Below are 25,635 nucleotides of genomic sequence, written 5' to 3'. Positions count from 1 at the left end.
CCATCATCAGCAGGACTGAACATCCCTGGTGAACTGCCAGGGGACTGCTAAGTCTTTTCTTGAACCATTGGGCATCATTGCCTTCCCCAAACCCGACTTCAGCGGTGATCAGAGTCTCAGCACAGCCACCTCCTGCTTCCCAGGCCTGGCAGGATGGGGTCCTCTTGCACAGAAGGTCTTCCCAATGCCACAGATCTCAGAAAGCAGCAGACATCCCTGCAAAGTCCCCCAGAAAGGCCATGGCATCCATCCCCTCTGATCCTCTCCTTGGGCTGGCCCAAGTGTCCCTGTCCCTTCAGGGCGTGGTTGGTGGCCACCAACAGGCCCACAGCCACCACCACCCTGTCCCTGGTGGTCTAGTGGTCAGGATTCAGCACTCTCACTGCTGCGGCCTGGGTTCGATTCCCAGCCAGGGAAGGGGTTTCCTGTAGCCACCGCAGGTTTCAGCTTTTTCCTGGGTGGCTGCATTTCCCTTGAGCAGCTCCTGGGGTTCAGCATGAGATTTGGGAGCTCCCACACCCAGTCCATGGGGCTGGGTCAGGGTTAGGTGAATTTTGAGGGGTAACAGCAGCCTCATGTCCCCCCACTGCCATCAGGCTGCAGCCCCCAGCAGAAAAATACCCCCGGTGGAGGTCAGCCAGGAGCCTGCAATGGGCTGCAGGGAGCAGGGGGACCCGCTGTCTGGGGTGGACATGCTATTGCAGGTTATCTCCTCGTGATAAGGAGAGGTGCGGGCTGCTGTCCCTCCTGGGGACAGGGGCTGCCAGTAAAAGCTCCCGCTGTGAGCAGGATTTGAACCTGCGCGGGGAAACCCCATTGGATTTCAAGTCCAACGCCTTGACCGCTCGGCCATCACAGCACCTTGCAGGGGGTGTCTCCGCTGGAGCCCACGGCTGTCACCCTGCCCCAGGGGACAGAACAGGACCCAGTCCCATCCTGGACATGGGTTCTGCCAGCCCAGCCCCTGCTCCACAGCACGGGTACCACTGCTACTTCTGCCACCTGCCTTGCCCAGAGCTAAGGCTGATACGGAAATCAGCATCCCAGCACTGCTGGGAAAGGGAACTGGGCACCAGTCACAACAACAGTGGTGGTGACATGGGAGAAGGACATGCCCATGTCCCATCTCATCTCCTTGTATCCAGCAGGAAACTTGTCCCTGGACAACCATCTCCAACTTCCTTTCCTAGTCTGGGAACATCCCAGCCTCCTCCATCCTCCTTTTCCCGACTTGGGAAGAGGGCCAGACTTGGCTAACTGGGGCAATCTGACATAGGCCAGGGAGTGTTTTGTCCTACAGCTGTCAGGATAATGCTGCAGACTTGTGTGGTTTTCACCAGGTTTCTGCCTCCCTTGGCCTTTGGAAGAGGTGATTTGGAGAAAGGAAGAAAAGGTGACTGTTGAGAGGAAATCCTGAGATATCCAAACCCCTCTCTGGGTTCCCATAGTTACACCCAAGAGCTGTGCAAGTCGTTGTGTCACTGCCACCTCAGTGTTTCCCACGGGGATTAATCAGCAGGGAGCAGTTTGGATAGAAACCTCACTGTGTAGGAACTGCTCCTCCATGCTCAACTCCCAGCTCAAAGGAGCGTCTGTCTGCACTGCCACCCTCCCTGGCCTCTCCCTCACTGGATGATTTGATTTCTATCCTCCACGGGCCAGGGACGAGCATAGTCCTGACACTGAGTCAGGCTTGGCACAGTCCCATGGGCATGGATGGATGCCCAGGCATGGGTGGCCACCTTCTTGGATGCAGCGATGCAATGGAAATCAGGTGCTCAAACCAGCTTGCCACTGGACACATGAGATAGTATAGCAAGGCTAGAAAATGTGATAGAGCTGAAGAGAGGGGTGAGTGGGGGCAATACTGTCTTTGGACAATGATGGAGACACTCAGGAGAAAGGTTAAGCTTAAATTAATCCCTTTCAATTATCCAGGTTTCCTTCCCCCTCTTCTAGGTGCCATGCTCATGTTCAGAGCTGGGAGATACGTTCCCTGAGTCTCCTGAAGTGCCTGAGGGGTTCAGGTTAGGGTATGGCACAAGAGTGGAGAGTTTTCAGAGCTGGAAAGCCACTGGACATACTGATGGGCACAGTTAGTGAAGGTCTATGGTCTGGAACAAGCTGTTTCTCCTTACTCCTTCTGAGGATGAAGTACTGTGCATTTGTATCCAAAGAGGAGTGTTGAGTTGAGGTTACATTTCAGGGTAAGGGTTCAAGCATCCTTCAGATGGTAAATGGAGGAACTTGGAGGGACCAGACCAGGGCACATAGGCCTCTGTACATTACTGGACCCCAAAAGGAAGGGTCTGGAGCAGTTCACATGCATATGGAAAGGACGAGGTGGGGTTCAGACCCCAAAGGAGGGACCTGAAGAGGACCAGAGTGGGAGCAGAGGGACCTGGAGAGCAGTGATACTCTAACAGAGGAACTTGGAGGGGACAAGAGCTTGAAAGAGAGGTCTGAAGGGGTTAAGGAGGGCAAAAGGTGTGGTTTGCGGAGCACTGGAACCCAGACAGAAGGGTCTGGAGGAGACCGTATCCCTCAACTTGTTCTTGCAGCCTGGCTGGGCTCGGATGTTGCGCTAGCCAGAATTCCCACAGTATTTCTCAGAGTTGTGGGGTTTTTTTATTGACTTTTTTATTATCTACTCTTGAGTCATCAGCAGTGGACACCTATTTTTATCTACAATTGTTGTGATATTTACAGACAAAACAATCTTGCCTAGCAGAACGAACAGGATGTGTTTATAGAAAAGTCTGAGTTCAACAGAGAACTGACAGCTCTTCTCTTGTAATAAAGGGCACTTTTCAGTATTATGCAATACAGAAAACCACAAGGTCTGTCATGAGACAGACCTTATTCTCCTTCAAAGAAATATTCAGACTCTGCTTCTACTTGCAAGTTTTCTCTCTTTGATCTTCCAAGTTTCAGAAAATAGTGGCTGCCTTGCTCGAGTGCTGGCTTTGCTGGACTCAGCACACAGTGGCCGCCATTCACTGCTGTGTCCCATTAACTGATGCAGTGTTGAAGACACTTTGACCTGACTATAAATCAGTGCTTAACCATCTCGGTGGTTGTAATATGAGGGCATACTATGATCAAGACGAGACTACTACTTGTGCATTGTGAATACTAACGAACCCCTGCAAGCTCTGTCCATACAGACCTTCCTTCACATGGTTAGGCATTGAATCAAATCACAAAATTTGTGATAATTTTTTACATCTATTCGTGTATTCAGCCTCTCTAGAAATTAAGCTGTAGTTCAAGGAAAAGAGTCCACTGCAGTGAATGACTCCCAAGTCTCCCAGATGGTATGGCACAAGGAAAACTACTGTGAGTATCTAAAGCTTCTTCCACTCTCTCTTTGTTTAAATAAATCTCTGGAGCTTTTGAAGCTGTGTATTCTCTCAGTGGCTTTCTAGGGGTCTGATGACTGCTTCTGCTTTGGTGTATGGCTGTGTCCCAGATTTCCAGATAAGGTGGGAACTGCTTTCAGAACAGGAAGAGAACAAAAACTGGAAAAATGGAGAAACCATCCTGTTTGGCATAAGCAGCTCAGGTCTCCTTCTAGACCTGCCAACCCCATCTAGAGAAGCCATCTCCCACTCTCCAGTCTGAGCATGGAGTCACAGTCTGAAAGAATAGTGGAAGGGATGGAAGAGAGGTTGTACTAGAAGATGTGGCAGGAAGAAGTTTGGTTCATGAGGAGGAGCTGAAGATTTTATTCATGGAGAGGAGAGGGAGTTTGGTCCATGGGAAAGGGAATAAGGGACCAGCCCTTGTGGAAGGAGAGTTGTTCATAGGGAAGAGGTGTGATAGCTGCTGCTCAGGACAGGAGTCATGTCTGGGCCCTGCAAGCTGAGGTCTTCCCATGGATGGATGGGCAGTAGCTTGTCCTGGTGGGTGTGGTGGGTCCTATCACTGTGCTACAAAGTCACACATGGCCTTCCACAGCTTTCCTGCCCAGGGAACTATGCCTGTTGCTCATGGCAGAGTTAGGTCTGCGTGCCCTACCCTGATGAGTCACGCTGAGCTGGCATAGCCCTCGCGACCTCAGGGACCACCTAGAGCACTATGGGTGACAGCGGCAGCGAGAGTGCTCGGGCTGTCCCACAGTACAGCCTGAGAAGGCCACAGATGGTCATCCCATGGGTGTCTTTTCTGGAAAGAGGCAAGAAGTCTGCACTCACCGATGGCACTGCCCAGTTTGTTGGGCTCACCCATTTCTGCATGGTAGTCAGAGCCACTGTCCACTTGCCCGAAGTACCTCGTCATGGCTAGGAAGCAGTCTCTATGGCTGATGGAGGCCTGCACTAAGAAGGCTTCATAGCTTTGGGTGTTGATGAGTGGTGAGCCTTTACAGGATGACTTCAAAGAGAGGTAATAATCTCACTCCTGGGCATCATACAGCTGGAGAAACCCCTGAAGTGAGCACCTCAGTGATGCTAAAGACCTGTGGTGTCACCTCCTAAGCATCCCTTGCTGTTACGGTCACTCCCACACCAACACTGTGAAAGCTCCCACTGAGAGGAGTGAGCTGACCATGCCATATGTCACCAAACCTCACCAATTACCATGCTAGGCTGGAGAGTGAGACCCTCCTGGTGCACCAGTTCCCCTCCTCCAGAGCCGCTGGCTGATGGGAGTAGATTGGTTGAACCTTGGGAAGAAGGAAAGTGCTCTGTGTGGGAGAGCTACAGCTCTATAGTATGAAGAAGTAAAGAGGAAATAATCTCTTAGCTCACAGTTTCTCGGTTTTTCACGCACTTTCACTGCACATTGCTGGTCTGGGGTTGGCCCCTTAGGTATTCCTCAGAGACCATCCAGTAGCGAGCCTGTATCCAGACCCTGGGTGTATCCATGAGTCTGTAAGAGCTATTCCAGAAAGCTGGACTATGAACTCTGCACAATATTCTCATCACCAGCTTTACCCTGTGCACCATCTTCTGAAACTCCTCTGCTGTCCAGAGGCTGTATTTGGCCTTGAGCATAGAACCAGATGGCCCTCGTCTTAAAGAGTTAAAGTTACTTTTTACTGCTGCAGACTTTGTATTCTTAAAGCTGGACAAACTGGTTTTATTAAATGTCACCACTGAACTTCTGGGAACTTTTCCTCCTCTACTCACCTTCCAATTCTGTGCTACTAATCTATCACTTCTTACTTTTTTCTGTTTTATCCTTCTTGCTCCAATCCTTTACAAGTTCTGCCCTTCACCTGCTGGAGCAGAAGATGCACTGAATACAGTTTTGTAAACTTGTAGTTATTCTTCCATGCCGCTGCACTCTCGACAAGGACAAGCTTGGCTTGTATAGGCTGCTGGCTCTCAGCAGTATGTAAATAAATCCAGTGTTCAAAATGTAGGAAAAATACGATATTGGCAGGTGAAGAAGGAGCTGTGTATGTTTGAAGTTGTACCTACATGAAATCCTTAATCACTGTCAACCTTAAGACATTGTGCCTGATGCCTGTGTTTTACTAGCATGAATATGTCTGTGTCATGAAAATGAGTGCTGAAGGAGCTTGCAGGAAAATCAGAGGTGTGTCAAATGGGGAAGGGGAGGATGTTGCTTTTTGCCATTTGGATGAGAAATAAGGAATGTAATAATGAGCTCGTTCTTTTTTGTGTTGCTTAAGTTTAACGATCTTGTTGCTATAGCCAATGCTTAATCACATATTTAGCAAATACCATCAGTGATCACGTAGCGACAGGTTGCTAGATTTACACAGGATTTACAGGTGAAGATCTGCAGCCTGAATAGTAACAGAGAAGTAATGTTAGTAATACCAAGAGCCTGAAAAAGAAGAAATATGGAGCTTCTAAACATTCAAGATAGAGAGGAGATCCAATGGAGGAATCTGCTGCTTGGCCAGCTAATTAATGGATAATTAATGCCTTGGCTGCCTAGATGTCTTGTACACTTTACTGAATGAACATCAGCCTTCGTAGGCAGGATACCCTGGTTTCTCTTGAAGCTCAGAAGATTTCACCAAAACACCATAAATCCTAGCTGGAGGTGTCATAGGGCAGCTTGCCTTTGGACATGTGAAAGCCCTGGGCACTGCGCTTACACCAGGCTTGAGTCATTGGTAGGACACATGTAATGTTAAGGCAGCGTTTGCATGGCAGGGGACTCCAGTCCCGGGAGCCACATCAGGTCACCTGCAGGTGACAGCACACACCCTCAGAGGTAGAGAGTGTCCCTGTACCTGGGGCAGCTGGGGGGTATCAGACTGCCACTGAGGCACTAATGCAATTGCAATGGTACACGTCACAAATACAAAAGAAATAACAAAACCACCTTTCAGGTACCTGGACTTCTGCTTATGTACGTTTTGTAGGCAGAAATCTGGATGACATGGTAGAGAACCAGCCAGGGCGATCAGAGTCTCTCTGGTACCAGGTGACAGCTTCTGCCTTTGGTTTTGAATTTCTCTTTAGTGGAGAAATATTGACATTGTATTGTCAGTTTGTCAGTTTCTGAAAAGCTGACTTTCACAGACTTTTTTTTTTTTTTCCCCCCAGATTTAAAATTATACATGTTTGTTAACATATTCATTTATTGCATTTTCTTTTTATTTATTTTGGCTTAAGAAGAACTGTGAAAATATTTAAATGGTAGGAAGGATTGGCTCCCTAATCTTGTGAGATTTACATGGCTGATTGCCAGTAAGAATTCAGTATTTTCTTTTGTGATCAGCCCGACTGATGTTCAAAGAATTAAATTATTTCTGCTATCTTCCCATTTGTCCACTGAAATACAGCCATTTTTCCTACGGTAGGGCTGTTGTAATCCACGCTGAAGTGCTCGGCTGGACCAACACTTTGTTCCATTCTAGACATTTCAGGATGGAAACTCACAATTTTCACCTCTGGCCTGTTCTTATTTGCACAGATATAACTTTGTGATTATCCATATTACTGAGCATATGAATTTAGGGGAGACAGTGTGAGCTTGCTCTGTGCAACTGCTTTGCTTGTTGACCAGTCTTTGTCATCCACACAATCAGCAGTTATTTTATATGCATTTCCAAATCACTGCTTAATTATATAAACCATCTCACCAAGCAGTTTTAAATGGGACACAACTTTAGTTTTCCTGGATACAAATTCTGGCAGGGCCACCGTTCAGACACACTGTATTTGGACCTCGGTATACTCTACAAATGCATGTTGGTAAAATGACTTATTTCTGGCTTCCCAAACTATCAGAGATGTGAACCAACAGGAAAAAGAAGTCAAATCCCACCATCATCTTTTACCATCATAAAAATAAGCTGATCTCTTTCACTTGCAGAAAAGAAATGTGTGCCTTTATTCTTTTTCTCTTTTTACTGATTTGTCAGAAAGGAAGTCAATGTTTACACAGAAGGAATGGAGAAGTGTTCACCTTTCTGCTTAATCCAGGAAAGCAAACTAGCAGATATTTCCTCTTGGCTCAATCTGGTCCCATTTCTCCCTTTTTGGCCACACCCAGGTCAGACACAGATAATTTCTGCCCTGGTTCAGGTTCTATAAAGGACTGGCTTGTTTCCTAGTCCCACCAGCTCTTCAGAGATGGCAGGTAAGATCAGTGCTTTTTAATTTTATATCTGTATTTGACTGATCTGATATTTCTGGTGTGGGTATTGGTGCATTCCATGGGTGAGCCCACAGAGATGAAGAAGCAGTAGAGTGTTAAGAGCTGGTGGTCCTTCATACTTACATCTCCCCCCTATATGTGAAATTCATTTATTTTGAAAGTGAGAAAAGACAGCTTTTCTGCCTCATGTAGCAGTACCCTGCAATATAAGATTGAAAGGAATAAGGAGCCTTCAATCCCTGTGAAGATGGTTGAAGAATTTCCCCAGATTGTGAATGTAAGTTAACTTGCCCCACTGTGAAAAGTTGGCTAGTTCTTCCAAATTTTGTCTGTCTTTCCTGCTCTAAACAGTTAAAACATTGACTAAATTACTTAAAATATATCTAATTGTAACCTTTTGGCTAAAGATCTTTCAGGGACGGCACTGTGCTGTTGTATATAACACTGATGAGAACAGATGATACACATTTCTAATGTTTATGTAAAAAAGGAATAAAGACAAATTTCAGGGAGCATCAAGAAGACTAATAGAAGTGGTTGAAGGCTGGAGGACCAGTGCTAGACATAGCAGCTTGTTTTGCTCAGTAACAAGACAGAGGGGGCGGAGAGGGATGTGTGGGGTCTAACCTCCTTTACACCAGCCTCCTGAGAAGGACCCTCCCGACGGCAGGACACCGGGACACTGCCCATGCACTTTCCCAGTAGTCTGCACCACTGAAGCCTGGACTGTACTTGTCTGCCTCTTCCTTGGCACTTACTCAGTCCAGTTTACTGGATGTCCCACACCAATGGGATGTCCCCGTGTCCGTCCAACACCTACAGCTACAGCCCTTGCCAGCCGGAGTCCCACTTAACAGACCTGGTCAGAGGCATGATGTATTTTATTCCTGGATCCTGACAGAAATGGTCAAACCAAACCTGTCAATCTTTTCTGATGTTTCAGTGAAGCCCTGCCCATTCAGACGATTTATGTTGCATTTCTCTCTAGGCGTAAACCTAAGAATTACTCTCTTAGGATCCATCATTACTCTCTGCTTAGTTGGGGCAGTGGACTCCTCATTAAACAGTAAGTTTCTGTTTCTTCTTTGGCTGCTACTGTGCTTGAAAGGGCGTGAAGCATCAGTCTGAGTTCCTAGTTAGATATAGCTCCAATGTAAATTCGAAATATCCTGTAGATTGACCCACTAACAGTGAAGTCAATACCTAATAAACTTGTCTAAGGAAATTGCCTATTTAACCAATGGGTCTTCCAAGCACCTGATCATAATTTTATGACAGGGAAAGTGAGTCACATGTCATATATTTGGCTGCTTCTATGCGTTTCCCTTCTTACGGGGAAGAATAGCTTCAGAAAGAAGGGTGAAGAATAACTCTCCAAAAGCCTCTCAAAGCCATCAGAGCCAATTTGGTGAAATGGAAAATAAGCTACTGCTTTACAATCACTTCTTGTCCTGTGACTTTCAGGACCTCAGTAATGGGATGAAGCAGATGAGCAGAAGCACAGATAAAGGTATCCAGGTAGCACTAAACACACAGCAGGAACTGCATGTAAAGCGAATCGGTGCGCCTCAGCACCCAGCGATGGGGTGGGATGTGTAGCTCCTGGTGTACATTACACAGTATCCTCAATACATGCTTTTCTCTTTTGTTTTTAGAAGAGGACTCATGGACTTTATCAGACTCATCTCTTCTGAGCAGCATTAGTGAGGCCAGGCAGCTGGTAGACACAGCATATTTACATGCCCGAAAAAGGTAAATCCTTTTTGCATGAGGGCCCCAATATTATAAGGAAATAAGAGAAAATATATGTGTGTTTCTTCTGTTTTCCAATGCGTATTTATCATGGAGATGCCTTTGTTCAAGGGCTCTCCCTGTCATAGTTGGAGAGGTGCTTTTGTCCACTTGGGCAGGATTGTCCTGTCTCAGTCCCAGGGCCACCCTCTGTCACCTGCAGCTATTGCCTCCTCACCTGCACTGCCACGGGCACCTCTCGGTACTCCACAGTGGTATGGGCACACTGGACACCTGTTGAGTCCTCTCCTGCCTGCTGAAGTTCTGCCCCTCTCTGGAAGGACCTCAGCTGAGCAGGTGACCACCCTGTCAGAAATAAGTCCCAGCAGAAAGTCAAACCCCAGGTATCCCTCTATGTATTGTCCCAAAAGGCTGGTTCCTGGCATCAGGATGCTTTGGGGAGGAGTCTCTCTCCACCCACCCTACAGAAGGTTTTTCTTTGTGCAAGAAAGAGCCATGGGACTGGGAAGAGATGGAACACGGCCAAGGTTGTCTCTGTATTCACAGGGTATATCTTGTGACATACGAAATGTAACGTTTTATCCAGTCACTGAATAACAGTTTTCCACTGTGTTTTCATGTGATATAACAAAATTTATTGTGACAAGGACATAATGCAAACTTGAAGGGGATCATAGTGATCTGATTGCCAAAATCTGTCTGAGATAATGTGCAAAGCTGGTGAGCAGTCAGCTTGTCCTAGGTGAGCAGAGCCTGCCTGGGACCCAGCAGTGTTGTCATGTCTAAGTACACCCGGCCTAGCATGACAGTGGAGGTCTGATTGCAGAGAAGGTGTTTCATAAGACTCTTTTATATTCAGCTTAAAGAGAAACCTAGAGAAAAAAGTTGCCAACCCAATGAATTTCCTGAAGCACTTAAAGGACCCAGTAGGAAGAACCAGATCTGCAGTTCGTGCTGCTGATTACTTGGAAACTACTTTGAAACTCCTGAAAATAAAGCTGAGTCTCTCTGGGAAATGGAGATTCAATGTTACAGGTAAAGTGGTTTAGACCAAAATGTCTTAGAAACAGCTAAGAGCAGAAAATCTACCACAGCAGGAATGTCAGAGAGCAGCTCTGCTGTGATCCAAACAACTGGTGATAAAACCCGTCCCCGCAACAGCCCCAGGTGAATAGACTTTAAACATGCTCAGAGACAGACCAGACCAGCCGGTGTTTTGTTCATCATATTTGACAGTGCCTATCTCATATCTTTGAAGACAAAAGTGGCCTAACAGTGTGATAAACCTGGGACAAAATGGGCTGAATGCCAGGAGACTCTGCTGAGAAGATAAATCCATCTTCCACTTGTAGTCCTCACATCCACCTGCCCAGGCTGTACTGCTCTGCGTGCTCATAATTTTGTTCCCAGTCTAGGGTAAAACGTTGCTGGTGATGATGCTCCCCATATTCCCCTGGAAAGTTTTTCCATGCCAACCCAGTTTCCCTAGCCCAGAGGTGAGAGCTGATCCACAAAAGGGTTTAGGTAGCAAATGAACAATTCAAATCCATATGTTATATATCCACAGCTCTGACTCAGCTGACTCAAATGCTGACCAAGAATACCAAAAAGTTAAAGTAAAAATGAGTAAGAGCCGCTGTTACTTTGCATGGTTTCTCTTGCAGACCTACTAGACAGAAAACAGAAGGAGGTGATTTCCAAAGAAACTGGGTGTGACTATCAGATTCGTTCCATTAAATGCCCAAACCATGACATTTACCGGACCATTACTGGGGAGTGCAACAACAGGTAGGATTTGCATGTGGACAAGGAGAGTCTCAAGTCTGTACTTTGACCCTGAAGTTGTCTTAAGGTCATTTGTGTAAGTACCTTTCGACAGGGCAAGAAGAGTGAAATGCTCATTTTAGTGACACCTATAACAGATGTTTCATTTCTACATATGCCTGGTAGGAAAAAGATGTCCTTTCTTGAAAATTTCAGATTTGAGCCCATTGCCCTCCATGTGCTGCTTTGGATGAAGGAAGGGACTTCTTGGGGTGAGGGGAGGTGAAAAGTTGAGAAAAACAGATTTTGGGGCTATGGCAGCCAGCCTCTCACTCAGGTTGAGGCTCCAGGAAATCACCCCTCCACCCTTTCGTAACATGGATGATAGTAATTTCCCCAGGCTGGTTCATATGAAAACATTCAGCTGTCAACATATCTGTGTGGCGACTGTTGTGATGCGTAAGGATGGAAAGTAAATAAGACTTTCATTCTTGGCTCTTCTCGCTTCATGTATTGTGTATCCTTAATCTGAAAAAATGAGCTTTTTGCACATCGCTTCCCTCCTGGTTCAAACCTGGGATCATACATTTATTTATTTCCTTGTTAGCTTTTCTATTGACCAGAAGATGGAAAAATTTCTAGCCTAATACTTGGAAGTCAAGGCTTGCTGTCCTGTTCTGCCATAGATTTGCTGCCTGCTATGTTAACTCCAGCCCCAAAGTCTGAGCAGGACTTGCATCTGATGTGCATCTGGCATGAAAAAAATGTGCCAGATGTGAAGACATAGTGCAACTCTGCATCACGCGTGCAGGGAGGTCACACTCATGGTGCTAGTGCTACAGTCAGCCTGTGCCTGTACCCACAGACTCCAGATCCTTCTCCCCCAGGACAGCAGTGTCTGCGTTAACTTTTAGTCTCAGGGTAGGGTTGTCCTTGGGGTTGCTAGTCTAGTGGGCTGCTGGTGAGATAACGAGGCACTCAGAAGCGAGACTCTGTCATCTGTTAACATTTTTCCAAAGATCTTGCTCAGCTTGAGACATACGCCATGAGATAACACTTGAATACTTTGCAAAAATCTGCCTGCAAAGATAATGATAGCAATCAAAACAAAAGCTGTGGTGGTACTGGGTTCTTGACATTTGATGGAATTGCTTCAGCAATTGTTCCAGGGCATGCACTTATTACACAGCAAGCTGCTGTAAATTCTGGGTATACCACTCCTTTTCAGTATAAGCAGGTATTATCATTATTAGCTATGATTATTATTAGGTATTATTTGGTGGATTTGAAGGCTTAAACACAGAAAGTTGCTATACACCAGCTGATATTCAATAACTGGTTTCCCCGAAACAACTTGTGTTTCAGTGTCATTAGGGCCACAGATCATTGGTTCAATCAGCATTATTGTTTTTCTGAACGAGTGTTGCTGAGTTTACTGATTCAAATTCTTCTGAGCTGTACGAGGCTATAAAACAAGTGGCCACAGCTGCAGACTGCAGTTTGAGAGGTTGTATGGGACATGGGGAAAAACTTCCTGAAGGGGCTGCCTTGGCACAAGTTCCTGCAGACACGGAGGATCTTCATCCTTGGAAGCTTCTAGCCCTCAGCTGGGCAAAGGCACGGCCACCCTGATCACTGGTGATGACACTACTATGAGAGATTTTGTGTGGAGCAGCAGTGGAGACAGAGGTGCTACAGAGATTTAAATGACAAATAAAATTAACATAATGTCATGAGGAATCTTTTCTTAATGTCAAAGAAGTTCATTTTTCTCTGCAGTAGTAGTCTTGGTATTATTTAGTTTTCTAGCTATCGCCTCTGCTACCAAAGTAATCAGACATGAACTGAAGGGCTGCAAAATGTTAGTCTCTACAAGCCTGTTCACTTCTGAAATCACACCTATGTTTGCTTCTCTTGTTGTGATGTTGCAGAAAACATTCTCATCTGGGGTCCTCGAACCGTGCGTTTGCTCGCTGGATCCCGGCAGCATATGAAGATGGAGTGTCAGTTCCCAGAGGAGCAAGTGAAGGAAAGCTGTACAATGGGTTCCCACTCCCGCTGGTGAGAAATTATTCTTGTCCAGATAACAGTAGTGGACACTGCCCTCACTATATCCATCAGAAACGAAACAGTGGCAACATCTAGAGTGCAAATTGCTTGATCCTTTTCTCTGATCTCAGGTGCTAATTTGAGGCTTGTTTTCCGAGCTAGGGCTCGGGGTGATATTTATTTGTTGGAGACAGACATGAGCAAAAAGGTTGTGAAGTTTTGTGTGATTTTGCACAGCAGTTTGTGTGGAAGGGCATGCGGGGAGGGCAACTCTTCAAAGGAGGGGCATTCCACTGCCTGAGTGGGGAGGCTTGAGGTTCACAGAACCCAGTAACGGGGCACCGTGCTGTCACCATCTGCACGGGCCGAGCGCACTCATCCTACTTGACCCTCCAGGCAGGATGACGGGCACTCGTCTGAGAACAGAGGCTGCAGCTCTGGCTGGGGGGTCCACACCATCTCCCCAGTGGTGGCCGATGCCTCCACCCAGACAGAGGTGCTGAAGGGAGAGGCTGCCGTGCAGGCCTCAGACTGCGGGAGTGCCCAGAGCTTTCTCCTGGGGCAGGGACGGGCAGCAGACCTGCCTGCAAAAGGTGTGCCCGGATGGAGGAGCTCCTGCAGTGGGTGGGTGAGCTGCAGGAGGCGGTGAGAAGGCTGAGGAACATCAAGGAAGCTGAGGAAGAGTTAGATACCTGGTTCCAAGCACAGTCTGCAGTGGACCCCCACAGCCCATGGCCAAACTGCCAAAAGCTCCCTTATCAGCACACGCAGAAGGGAGGAGAGAAACTGGTGCAGAAGAATGGAAGCTTGCAATGGCAAGGACCTGCAGGAGGAAGAATCTTACCCAGAAACCTGAGATGCCCTTGCAAGAACCACTTCAATGCTCTGCAGGTGAAGAAGGAAAGACCTGTCATATCAGGAGCAGCCCAACTCAGGAAAGGTGACAGGTGATGGTTGTGGGTGACTCTCTTCTGAGAGGTACGGAGGGACCATCAGCCATCCTGACACACTCTAGAGAGGCATGCTGCTTACTGGGGGCTCGTGTCAGGGATGTGACCAAGAGACTGCTGAGCCTCACACATCCACTGACTGTTACCTGCTGCTGTTGTTTCACACGAGCACCAGTGATCCAGCCAGCAGCAGTCTGAGGAGTATCAAGAAGGACTACAGAGCCCTGGGAGTGGTGGTGAGTGACTCTGGAGCATAGGTAGTTTTTTCATCAGTCTTCCTGGTCAAAGGGAAGGGGTTTGAAAGGGCCAGTTGGATCTGGTGAATCAACAATTGGTTATGGGACTGGTGCCACAGCCAGGGGTTCAGCTACTTAGACCATGGGACTTGCTTTGAGAAGCCTGGCCTACAGGGGGCTGGTGGGTCCATCTGTCAGAGAAGGGGAAGAGCATCTTGGCCATAGGCTTGCCAATCTGGTGAAGGGGACTTTAAACTAAAGTTGCCAGGGGAGGGGAACCTCAACCCATCCCACTCTTACCAGTTTGATGCCCGTGCCAGCAATAGATGCTCGGATCCAGGACAGGGGTCACAGGGCAGCAGGAGAGCACCTAGAGATCAGCACAAAGGAATTCCAGCCAGTAAGTCAGGTCATGTGGCACAACTTAAACACCTCTATACAAATGCACATAGGGTGGAGAATAAACAAGAGGTGTTAGAGACGTGTGCTCGCCTGCAGGGCTGTGATCTTACTGGTATCAGAGACTTGGTGGGATGGCTCCTATGACTGGAGTGTTGGAATGGAAGGATACCAGGTCTTCAGGAAGGACAGGAAGGGGAGATGAGCAGGGGGGGCTGCCCTCTAGGTCAATGGCCAGCTGGAGCGCACGGAGCTCCACCTGGGAATGGATGAGGAGCCGACCACAAGCTTATGGGTCATGATTAAAGAGAGGGCAGGAGAAGGTGATGTTATAGTGGGGATCTGCTACAGGCTGCGCGACCAGGAAGATCCTCTATAGACAGACAGGAGCAGTCTCATGTTCACAAGTCATGGTCCTCATGGGGGACTTCAACCACACTGATATGTGTTGGAGGAACAACACATTAGGGCATAAGTAGTCCAGGAGGTTCCTAGAATGAGTGGATGATAACTTACTTCTCCAAATGATGGAGAAGCTAATGAGGAGACGTGCTATGCTGAAACTTGTTCTCACCAACAAGGAGCCACTGGGGAATTTCAAGAAGTTCAAGAGCAGCCTTGGTTGCAGTGACCATGAAACAGTGGAGTTCAAGATCCTTGGGGCAGCAAGGAGGGTGCACAGCAAGCTCACTACCCTGGACTTCAGGAAAGCAGCAGACTTTTGCCTCTTCAGGGATCTGCTTAGTAGAGGACCATGGGATAAAGCCGTGGAGGGAAGAGAGGCCCAAGAAAGCTGGTTAATATTCAAGGATCACCACCTCCAAGCTCAGGAACGATGCATTGCAACAAAGACGAAGTCGGGTAAGAACGCCAGGAGGCTTGCATGGATGATCAAGGAGCTCCTGGTTAAGCTCAGACACAAAAAGGAAGCCTACAGAGGGTGGAAGCAAGGACAAGTAGCCTGAGAGGAATACAGAGAAACTGCCCAAGCAGCCAGGGATCAAGTTAGGATGGCCAAAGCCCTGGATAGAATTAAATCTGGCCAGGGAATCAAGGGCAACAAGAAAAACTTCTACAGGTATGTTGGTGATAAAAGGAAGACTATGGAAAATGTGAGCCCTCTCTGGAAGGAAACGGGAGACCTGATAATCTGGGATATGAAGAAGGCTGAGGTACTCAATGAATTTTTTGCTTCAGTCTTCACTGGCAAGTGCTCTAGGCACACCACCCAAGTTACAGAAGGCAAAGGCAGGGACTGGGAGAATGAAGGACCACCCACTGTTGGAGAAAATCAGATTTGAGACCACCTAAGGAACATGAAGGTGCACAAGTCCATGGAACATGATGAGATGCATCCACAGGTCCTAAGGGAACTGCTGGCTGAAGTGGCTCAGCCACTATCCATCATATCTGAGAAGCCATGGCAGTCTGGTGAAGTTCCTGCTGACCAGAAAAGGGGAAGAGAAGGCTCTGGGCAGACCTTATAGAGGCCTTCCAGTACTTAAAGGGGGCTACAGGAAAGCTGGGGAGGGACTCTATTGGGGGTGTAGGGATAAGACAAGGGAACAGTTTAAATCTGAAAGAGGGTAGATTTAGATTATATATAAGGAAGAAATTCTTTAATGGGAGGGTGGTGAGACACTGGAACAGGTTGACCTCCCTGGAAGGGTTCAAGGCCAGGTTGGACAGGGCTTTGAGCAACCTGGACTAGTGGAAGGTGTCTCTGCTCATGGCAGGGGGGTTGGAACTAAATGATGTTTAGGGTCCCTTCCAACCCAAATCATTCTATGTTCTATGAAAACTTCACTAAGCAAAGCATGGATAACATAACCTTTTTAGAAGTGTGCACCCCAAGGTTTGATGCAGACAGCACCACCGATACACCAGGATGTTTATACAAACCTTGGATATTCCTCAGCCAGCTTCTTGACTTTCTGGATGTGTGCACGTACATCAGTTTCAGTCATAAGCGGCTTTCCGTGAAGCTGGGTTTGGTTGAATGGCTGTGGAGTCAAAAGGCTGCTACTTATCAGATCTGTTTTGATAGACCTGGGGCATGGCATGGGTCTGTTTAATGCCATAATTAACTCTCATGAGCTTATCTAAGATCGTCTTATGCATGAGGGTCTGTTTAATGCCATAATTAACTCTTATGAGCTTATCTAAGACCGTCTTATGCATGATCTTATAGTGGGTATTGTACTGAGAGGTGAGTTCACTGCGGTAGAGATGGTCGCACACACTTTCACTTTGATTTTCTGCAGGTTCGAAAAGTGTCAAATGAAATTGCTCACACAGCCAACGAGAATATCACTCAAGATCAAGAGCTCTCTCTTGTCTTCATGCATTGGGGCCAGTGGGTCAACCACGACATAGATTTAGCCCCTTCCAGTGGTGCAGGATTTAGTCCAGAGCTTCACTGCGAGACTGATTGTTCCTTCAAGTCCCCTTGCTTCCCAATTAAGGTACTCCGACTTTCATTACATCCCACGCTATCTTAAGACAGTAAAAATAAACCCACATGACTTTCTGAGGCATTGTTTATGTTTGTTTGCTTTAGTTTCCCCCCGATGACCCACGGATGCTGCGGTCAAACTCGTGCATGCCATTCATCCAGTCGGCATCTGTGTGCAATCCCAGGACGTTCACTCGTGAGCAGATCAATGCCGTCAGCTCGTTCATCGATGCCAGCACAGTGTACGGCAGTGAAGACTCTGTGGCAAAGAGTATTAGAAATCAGACAGATGACCTGGGTTTGATGGCTGTGAACCAGAATTTTACTGATGCAGGGCTGGAGTTACTGCCCTTTGAGAACAAAACAAAAAGTATTTGTGTTCTCACCAATGAGAGCATGAACATCCCCTGTTTTAAAGCAGGTAAGGTGCAACTGTGGAGTAATTTTCAGTGGCTCATAAAATCAGAAAGGATCATTATGGTCAGGTGTCTCTTTATATTTGTAAAAGGCACTGTCAGACATGATTGTGTAAGGTGAAAGACAGGGGATCCTCCTATAATTGTTTATTTAAACGGGAAAATTATTTTGTTTTAATTTCCCAAAAGAGTTTCAGCAAATCATCCTCCCTTTAAAAAATCTTTTCAAAGATGGGAGACATTTTCAGTAGAAAAACCACCAGCATTTAAAATTTTTCAGTGATTTTTTTTCCCCTCTTACCTAGAATTTACCATTCTGTTTTCAACTCAATCAATACTAACAATTAAACACTCTTAATCAATTTAGTTTACTCTCCCTGGTACCACATTCTAAATTTTAAATATTTCAAATAATCCCAAACTACATCAGAAGACAAGTCTAGAAGTTTGTCTGAAATTTAAAGAAACTAATGACTCAAAACATAGAACTTATTAAAATGGAAAGTAATCCATCGTAGGCACAACATTAAAAAAAAAAACCAAAAACCAAAAACCAACTAAAGTGTGAGGCTTGCAAAGTCAATCATAAGAGTATAGAGTGTTCCCATTGCACATTATTTTCTCATTCCCTGCACACGAGAAGAGCTCCTTGCTGAGTGAGGAGATACTTAGTGATTTTTCCATCAGCTATCAGAGACTTCACTTCATTCCCTCCAGTTTTCTTCCGGCATCTCTGCTGAAGGCACATTCACAGACTTCTCAGATGTCTTTACAACTTGAGTGAACTGAAGCAAATCTTTAAAACCAAATATTCACAGCACTGATATAAAAGAAGATCATATCCTTGAGGTACAAAAGGAAGGCAGATTATATTTTTTAATGCTTCATGACCATGTGCATTATAGTTTAATTAGCCAAAGCCTCTTCTCCAATGGTTTTGAATAAATGGTTGGACAGAGAATGTTTTGTCTGTGCTGGAAACGTCTGGCATGAATGATGACTGTTTAGAAGCTTAACCATGAGCATTACTGCCAGTAACACTGACTATCAGTTGTTACCTGTCTGTCCTAACACAAAAACCTGCTGCTGAAATAAAAAGCAATTGACAAAATTTCTAAATTATTTTCATTTGTAGGTGACAAACGTGTAACTGAAAACCTGGGGCTGTCTGCGCTGCACACTGTCTTTCTACGAGAGCACAACCGCCTGGTTTCAGAGTTGAGGAAACTAAATCCTCACTGGGATGGAGAAAAGCTTTACCAAGAGAGTCGAAAAATTGTAGTTGCCATAATCCAGGTACTGCTCGCTGTTTATCATCTGCATGCTTAGGAATGGTTTTTCCTCCAGGAAAAGGAGGAAAACCATGGTTTGCAGATCTAGTGGAGTTATCTGTGGGAGTCAAAAACTGTGAATAAGGATGGTCCATCTGAGACACTATGGGTATCCAGAGCTTTTTCATTTATTATTTTACCAATTTATCAATTATTTGTTATATTAAATAATTTTAATATATTATGTCAGATTTGTAGCCATTGCTACAGCTCTTTTTTCTGAAGATCTTAATGAACTCTACTACACAATGGAGAGTCCATATTCATGCTCTGCACTTCACTTTAATGGCATTTCTACTACAGCTGATGACAACTTTCTCTGCTTTTGTGCTTTTTCAGATAATAACATACAGAGATTACCTCCCACTTCTGCTTGCAGAGGAGACCAGCAAATGGATCCCTTCATACAGTGGCTACAATGAGAATGTGGATCCTACAATCTCAAATGTTTTTTCCCTGGCTTTCCGATTTGGACATGTGTCAGTACGGCCGTTTGTATCCCGCTTGGATGACAGTTTTCAACCTTTGGGTTCATTCTCCAATGTCCCTCTTCATTTGACCTTTTGTGCTCCATGGAGAATTATAATGGAAGGTAAGAACGTGGGGCAGCCAGCAATCCTGGTCTGGTCCTGAAGCAGACACTCAGGTGGAGGTCAGCTGGTAAGACACACAAGCCTGGACTCCAAAAACTGCTTTAGCTCAATTTATTTAACTGGCCTCACACAATTTACAGTGCCATTCAGCTTGGAAGGTGCTCATGACACGTCTACCCAAGGGGCTGCGAACAAATCAGTGCTCTGCTAAATGTGGGGCAGCAGGACAGTCCTGCGAAGTTGTTACTAAACACAGCCTAACACTGGTTTTGCATTGTACCCAGGCAAAGGAGCCCTGCCAAAACCTGCCTGCTGTTACACACCAACCATTAGGCGTTATCAAGCACCATCTCCTGCAGAAACAGCTACATAGGAGCAGGATTTTTTCATCAGAACATATAGTTCTGCAGCTTCTTTTGCACAGTTTTTCAGTGTTGTCTTCCTCAGCTCATTGCACAATAATTGCATTCATATTCTGAATACACCAGTAAATAACTAGAATATGTAACAGATTAAACCTCCTTCTCAGGTTGCCATACATCTCTCAGATTAGAAAGATCCAACAGTGTGAGCATTGCCCATTCACTCAGACAGCGCAACTGCTCGTGCTGTTCCAGGAGGTATGAGACTCATGGTGCCAGATGTCAGACAACCAAAATTTAGATCAATCTAAGCTATTCTATCACTCTATAATTAATAAGCATTGCCAGAGGGTGATGCATGCAGTTTAACTGATCTAAGATGGCATAATTGCTTCCTAGTGATGGCCATCTCTCTTCATGACTCTAAAGAGAGTTGTTGGATCCTGCACTTATCCAGCTGATAACTACAGACCTGAATCTTTCTAAGCAAGACAAATGTCTCTTCCAAAGTGAGTTATCTAAATAACCTCATGAAGTTCAACAAAGCCAGGTGCAAGGTCCTGCACATGAGTCAAGGCAATCCCAAGCACAAATACAGTGGATTGAGAGCAGCCCTGCGTAGAAGAGCTTGGGGTTATTGGTGGATGGAAAACTGACTGTGACCCAGCAATGTGCGCTCACAGCCCAGAAAGACAACCATGTCCTAGGGTGCACCAGCAGAAGTGTAGCCAGCAGGTTGAGGGAGGGGATTCTCCCCTTCTACTCTGCTCTCATGAGACCCCACCTGGAGTCCTGTGTTCAGCTCTGGGGGCACCAACATCAGAATGACATGGGTGGGTCCGAGGAGGGCATGAAGATGATGGAGCACCTCCCCTGTGAGGACAGGCTGAGAGAGCTGGGGTTGCGCGGAGAAGAAAAGGCTCTGAGGTGACCTTATAGTGGCCTTCCAGTACTTAAAGAGGGCTACAGGAAAGGGGGGGAGGGACTCTATTGGGGGTGTAGTGATAGCATGAGGGGTAACATTTTTAAATTGAAAGAGCATAGATTTAGGTTAGATATAAGGAAGACATTTTTAAATGTGAGGTCAATGAGACACTGGAACAGGTTGACCTCCCTGGAAGGGTTCAAGGCCAGGTTGGGCGGGGCTTTGAGCAACCTGGGCTAGTGGAAGGTGTCTCTGCTCATGGCAGGGGGGTTGGAACTAAAGGATATTTAGGGTCCCTTCCAACCTAAACCATTCTATGATTCTATGAATTATGGAGAACATACCAAAATACACATGTGCAGCCAATTTTCCTTTGTTTTCCTAATACTCTATTCTTAATGGCTATGAAAAAGACATAGACAGACATGAATTTATTGTATCATTTCATGTAATGGTTTAATAAATATTTGTCAATTAATAGCTAACTATAAACAAAACCAATTGCAAAACCTAAGGCTTGGACAGAACCCCATGTGTCAGTACATGCTGGGCACTGACAGGCTGAGGAGCAGTTTTGCAGAAAGGGACTTGGAGATCCTGGTGGACAACAAGTGGATTTAGGGCTGTGGGAGGGAAGGCTGAGTGTTGGGGAGCGGTGGGGAATCTAGTTACTAAAGGGAGGCCTCATTTACTGGCGTATGCAGATATGTACATATGCACTAGCATATGTTGAAATGGAAATACGGAGCTAGGTAAACTCCACGCAGCCCAGAGTAGAAAAGACATCTAATGCAGCACTGTTTCAGCTGCACAAAAGGGAACATCAAAGCTGCAACTTGGTAAAAAAAGTCTTTTCTTGATTTGCAATGAATGCAGGTGGCATTGACCCACTGATACGGGGAATGGTAGTTGATCATGCAAAACTAATGAAACAGAATCAACTGCTCGTTGAGGAGCTCCAGAACCACCTTTTTGAACAGACAGAGGTAATGGGTCTGGATCTAGCAGCCCTGAACATGCAACGGGGAAGAGACCATGGCCTTCCAGGTAAGGAGACACCTCCTGTGAACAATACTCTTTTTTCTTCTGCTGGTTATAGTTCCACGAATGTTGTAAGCTTTTTCCGTACCAATGGGGAGAAACAGTACCTTGATTTAAGGGCAAAGGATGCATGGACAGTCAAGCTCAGAGAAGAAAGTCTCTATTATAAAGATTTTTTTTTGAGAGATTTAAGACAAGGACAAAAGTCTTGGAAAGCAGAGATGATAGTTGGGATAATGTAATAAAGATGGGTAGAAACAGTGGTGTATTGCAAAGAGAGAGAATGTGGGGTAGGGAAGGTACAGATGCAAATAACCAAGTTCAACTTCCACATGGGCTAGACAGACCACCTGTGCTTTGTTCTTCGCCTATCAGTGCTTATTTTGTGTCTTCAGAAAACCCAGAGCTCTGAGCAGAAGTGGCTTGCACCCACAGGTATGACAGCCCTCAGGTGATGGAGAACAATGGGTTAAACACAACCTAATGTTGCTGTTTCTAGGACTTTGATCCTAGAAATGTTACCTCCCAAAACTTCAAGGAGTGGTGCTTTCACCCTCAGCACTAGGTGGCTCTAACGAACAGCATGTGATGAATCTGTGGTCACATGCAAAGGCAACCCAAATTGTTACTTCAGTGTGTGCGTGCAAAAAGAACTTTGAAAACATGGCATTTGTCGTGTGACTGTCTAGACAATAATGTCTTCCAGATCCTTTAAGGCCATGAGAAGAAACAGATGTTGCTCAAGTGTCAAGCGGTCTGTTTAGCTCCCAAGCCTAGGCAGATGGCAGGGAAACAGGTCCTGATCAGCTGCTGTTCCTGCTTTTGCAGGTTACAATGCCTGGAGGCGCTTCTGTGGGCTCTCCCAGCCTCAAAACATAGATGAATTCTCTGAGGTGCTAGGCAATTCCAAACTAGCCAAGAAGTTCATGGAGTTGTATGGGACACCAGACAATATTGACCTCTGGATTGGGGCAGTCGCAGAGCCCTTAATTCCTCGGGGCAGAGTTGGACCCCTCCTGGCCTGTATCATTGGCACCCAGTTCAGGAACCTGCGCGATGGGGACAGGTAGGTAGCTCTGAGAGCAAACATTCTCCATGGCATTTATTATGGGAAAAGATGCTGACATTCCATGCAACATTCAGCCCGTCTTCAACACATCAGTGAGTGCTCCCCGCAAGGCTCACATCTTGATTTTAACCCAGTTGCCAAAGGACTCCTTTTTACAGTCCATTCCTACAGACCCATGCAGCTGGGGAGCACCAGCTCCAGGCCATGGGTGATCTGCAGTAGTCTCTGCCTGAGGTGACATTTGGTCTCAGGGTACAAAAGGGCAGGATCAGTCCCTGCATCCCAGCAGCCTGGCGATGCTGCGTGGAAGGGGCAGGGTCTTTGCACTGACAGATGAGTGGCAGAATCCAGACCTGGCCACACTGAAGACACCTCACTCCAGAGGGCTCTGCCTGCTGCCTGATGAATCGAGGTGGATATGAGCAGAGACTCACCTTGGTCAGATTCCCATCTTGGCAAGTAACCAGCACTAAATGACTTCAAGAAGACTTTAACCTGCTTATGAAAATATCGTTGCAGATTCTGGTGGGAGAAACCAGGAGTTTTCACTCCGCAGCAGTTGCATGCACTGAGAAAAATCTCACTGTCGACGGTGATCTGTGATAATACTCATATCAAAAATATACCCAGGGATGTGTTCAAGGTCAACAGTTATCCTGAGAACTTTGTTGACTGCCATGAGATCGACACGCTTGACCTCTCACCCTGGAAAGATGAGCCTGAGAGTGTCACAAAAGGTATGCAGTTGTCTAATGTCTGTCAAAGATAATAAATGTCCTACAAGGTCAGACTCTTCCATGCCTAAGAAAATAAAAGAATTAAGGTCATCACAGTGACTCTATCCCCAAAAAGTCCTTGGCCGTCATTTCAGCCCCACTCAGACACCACTGGAGGCAGAGGTGCTGTTAGTCTAGTCTCCTTGCAAGCCATCATCTTCATCATCCCTTACTAGCCTGACTCTTCCCCTTCAACTTGATGGGAAATCCCTGAAAATCCAGTCTGTTATGGCCCTTGTGAATGTGTCCTTCTCTAAATACCTTATTCCGGGACAACTGGAGTCTTACTTCACAGGAAGGGTGTCCATGAAGAGATCAATTAGAATTAGCCAAGATGATCCAAATTCTTAGTCTGCTGCTCCAAGCCCCTGCTGTCCCCTTGCCTTCCTTAAAGCTTTAAAGCATTTTAAGGTACAACTGGAGTTGTTTTGATGCTGTATGGCCTGACATACCAGTAGTTTAACACACAAAGATTCTGATACATCCTGAAAGACAGTGTCTTCGTATAAGAGATGTGGACACTATCTGTGTCCTATTGATATGCTTTTGGCGAGAGTTCTCCCAGTTGAAACTGATGTAGAGAGAAGAGACTTGCAGAAGACAGGTATGACGTGAGCAGAGTGGACTGGATGGGATATTTTCCTTCTGTCAACCCATTTATAGATGAACACAATACCTGGGATCACCTGCTCTGTCGTTCTGCAAGGCACAGACCACAAAGCATCTACATGCTGTTCCTGTACTGAGTTTGATAAACACTATTTGAGAGACACTGTTGTTTAAGAAAGAGGTTTGCACTTGATGTAAAGGCTAAATTACGGTGACTTCACCCCATTCTTCAGGAACTGAATCTGCTCATGCTCGCCTTCTCCCTAAACAATAGAGGCTTCCTGATTTATTTTATTAACTTAGTCTTATGGTCACTAAAATTCACTGAGCTGCATTCTGTGGCTCTTTTATCATCAGGCTGGGAGGAAGCTGAACTGTGTTTGCATAACCCAAAGACAGTGAAATTCCAGGGTGTTAAAAAGCAACTGCTAAAAATGTAATCTTTTCAAGTGTCAAGAAATTGCCCCAAAAGCTCTCATCCAAAGGGCTGTCTGATGTTAGGGTCACAGAAGGTAAGTTTGATGAGGCTGGAAGCACCAAGGTGTCTCAGAGGTACAAGAATACAGGTGTGACCTGGCACACAGTTACCCGTTCACCAATGACTATTGTGAGCTATGGAGCCAAATAAAAATGTGGGGAGAAATATTGTGTCCCAGAAAGACCTTCTGCCTCTTAGTAGCTTTTTCTGCTTCATTTACAGTTTCTAATCCCGCTCATCAGACCAGCATTGGAAACTCCTAATGGTGGCACTGAACTGCTCTTGGGAAGCTGCTGCTTGTACGTCATGCTCAGCTGACCGCTGTCAACTGAACTTCAGCACATGTTTCCTAGAGAGGAGCTCAAGACTATGTCTACTGTTTTATTTGCTGTACTGTGGTTTTTATATCATTTATTTGTAAAAGCTTCTGGTAATGTAAGTCTTCAGATGGAAGGGTAATGACATTTTAGTGTCTGTTGCCCTAAAAAAATGTTCAGAGGTGTGCAAGACTTGGTTAGGTGCTGGATGATTTATGACTCCCTAAAGGCACAATCAGGACAAATTTTTTACTTCCCATCCTGAACGAGTGTCAAATCTGGAGGCTGGTGTGCTTGCATTTCAAAATCAAACTCCTTATCCCTTGTACCTGCTCAGAAATTAGCAAATTCATGTAATCTTGCTCAAAACTTTCCTTATCTCCTTCTTGGTTTGTACCACAACATAAACTGTTTAGGCTGTTTCTAATTAGCAGTGAGAGTTCAGACTCTGGAGAATGGCTGGTGCATCTTGAAGCCTAGAGACATCTTGTATTTAAATCCTATAGTGAACATGTATTAGTTTGGC

At 45.9% G+C, this 25,635-nt stretch overlaps 1 protein-coding gene and 2 non-coding genes across 3 annotated transcripts; 2 read left to right on the top strand and 1 right to left on the bottom strand.

Moving 5' to 3' along the window:
- Positions 1–345: 345 nt before the first annotated feature.
- TRNAE-CUC (transfer RNA glutamic acid (anticodon CUC)) lies at positions 346–417 on the top strand. The gene has a single exon. It is a non-coding gene; the product is annotated as a tRNA-Glu (tRNA).
- A 360-nt stretch (positions 418–777) lies between these two features.
- On the bottom strand, positions 778–859 carry TRNAS-UGA (transfer RNA serine (anticodon UGA)). The gene has a single exon. It is a non-coding gene; the product is annotated as a tRNA-Ser (tRNA).
- A 7,697-nt stretch (positions 860–8,556) lies between these two features.
- Positions 8,557–25,055, top strand: LOC141968283 (myeloperoxidase-like). Its single transcript, XM_074922801.1, has 13 exons — positions 8,557–8,653; positions 9,243–9,339; positions 10,199–10,374; positions 11,004–11,127; positions 13,035–13,164; positions 17,002–17,202; positions 17,298–17,613; positions 18,744–18,904; positions 19,279–19,531; positions 21,696–21,866; positions 22,689–22,926; positions 23,449–23,666; positions 25,015–25,055. Exons 1-13 carry the CDS (start codon positions 8,557–8,559, stop codon positions 25,053–25,055), a joined length of 2,223 nt encoding a protein of 740 aa, XP_074778902.1.
- The last annotated feature ends 580 nt before the right edge of the window (positions 25,056–25,635 follow it).

This window comes from Athene noctua, chromosome 19 (genome assembly GCF_965140245.1).
Source record: "Athene noctua chromosome 19, bAthNoc1.hap1.1, whole genome shotgun sequence".
Taxonomy (NCBI): domain Eukaryota; kingdom Metazoa; phylum Chordata; class Aves; order Strigiformes; family Strigidae; genus Athene; species Athene noctua.
The sequence above is the reverse complement of the archived record's forward strand: the minus strand, read 5'-3'. Positions and strand labels throughout refer to the sequence as shown.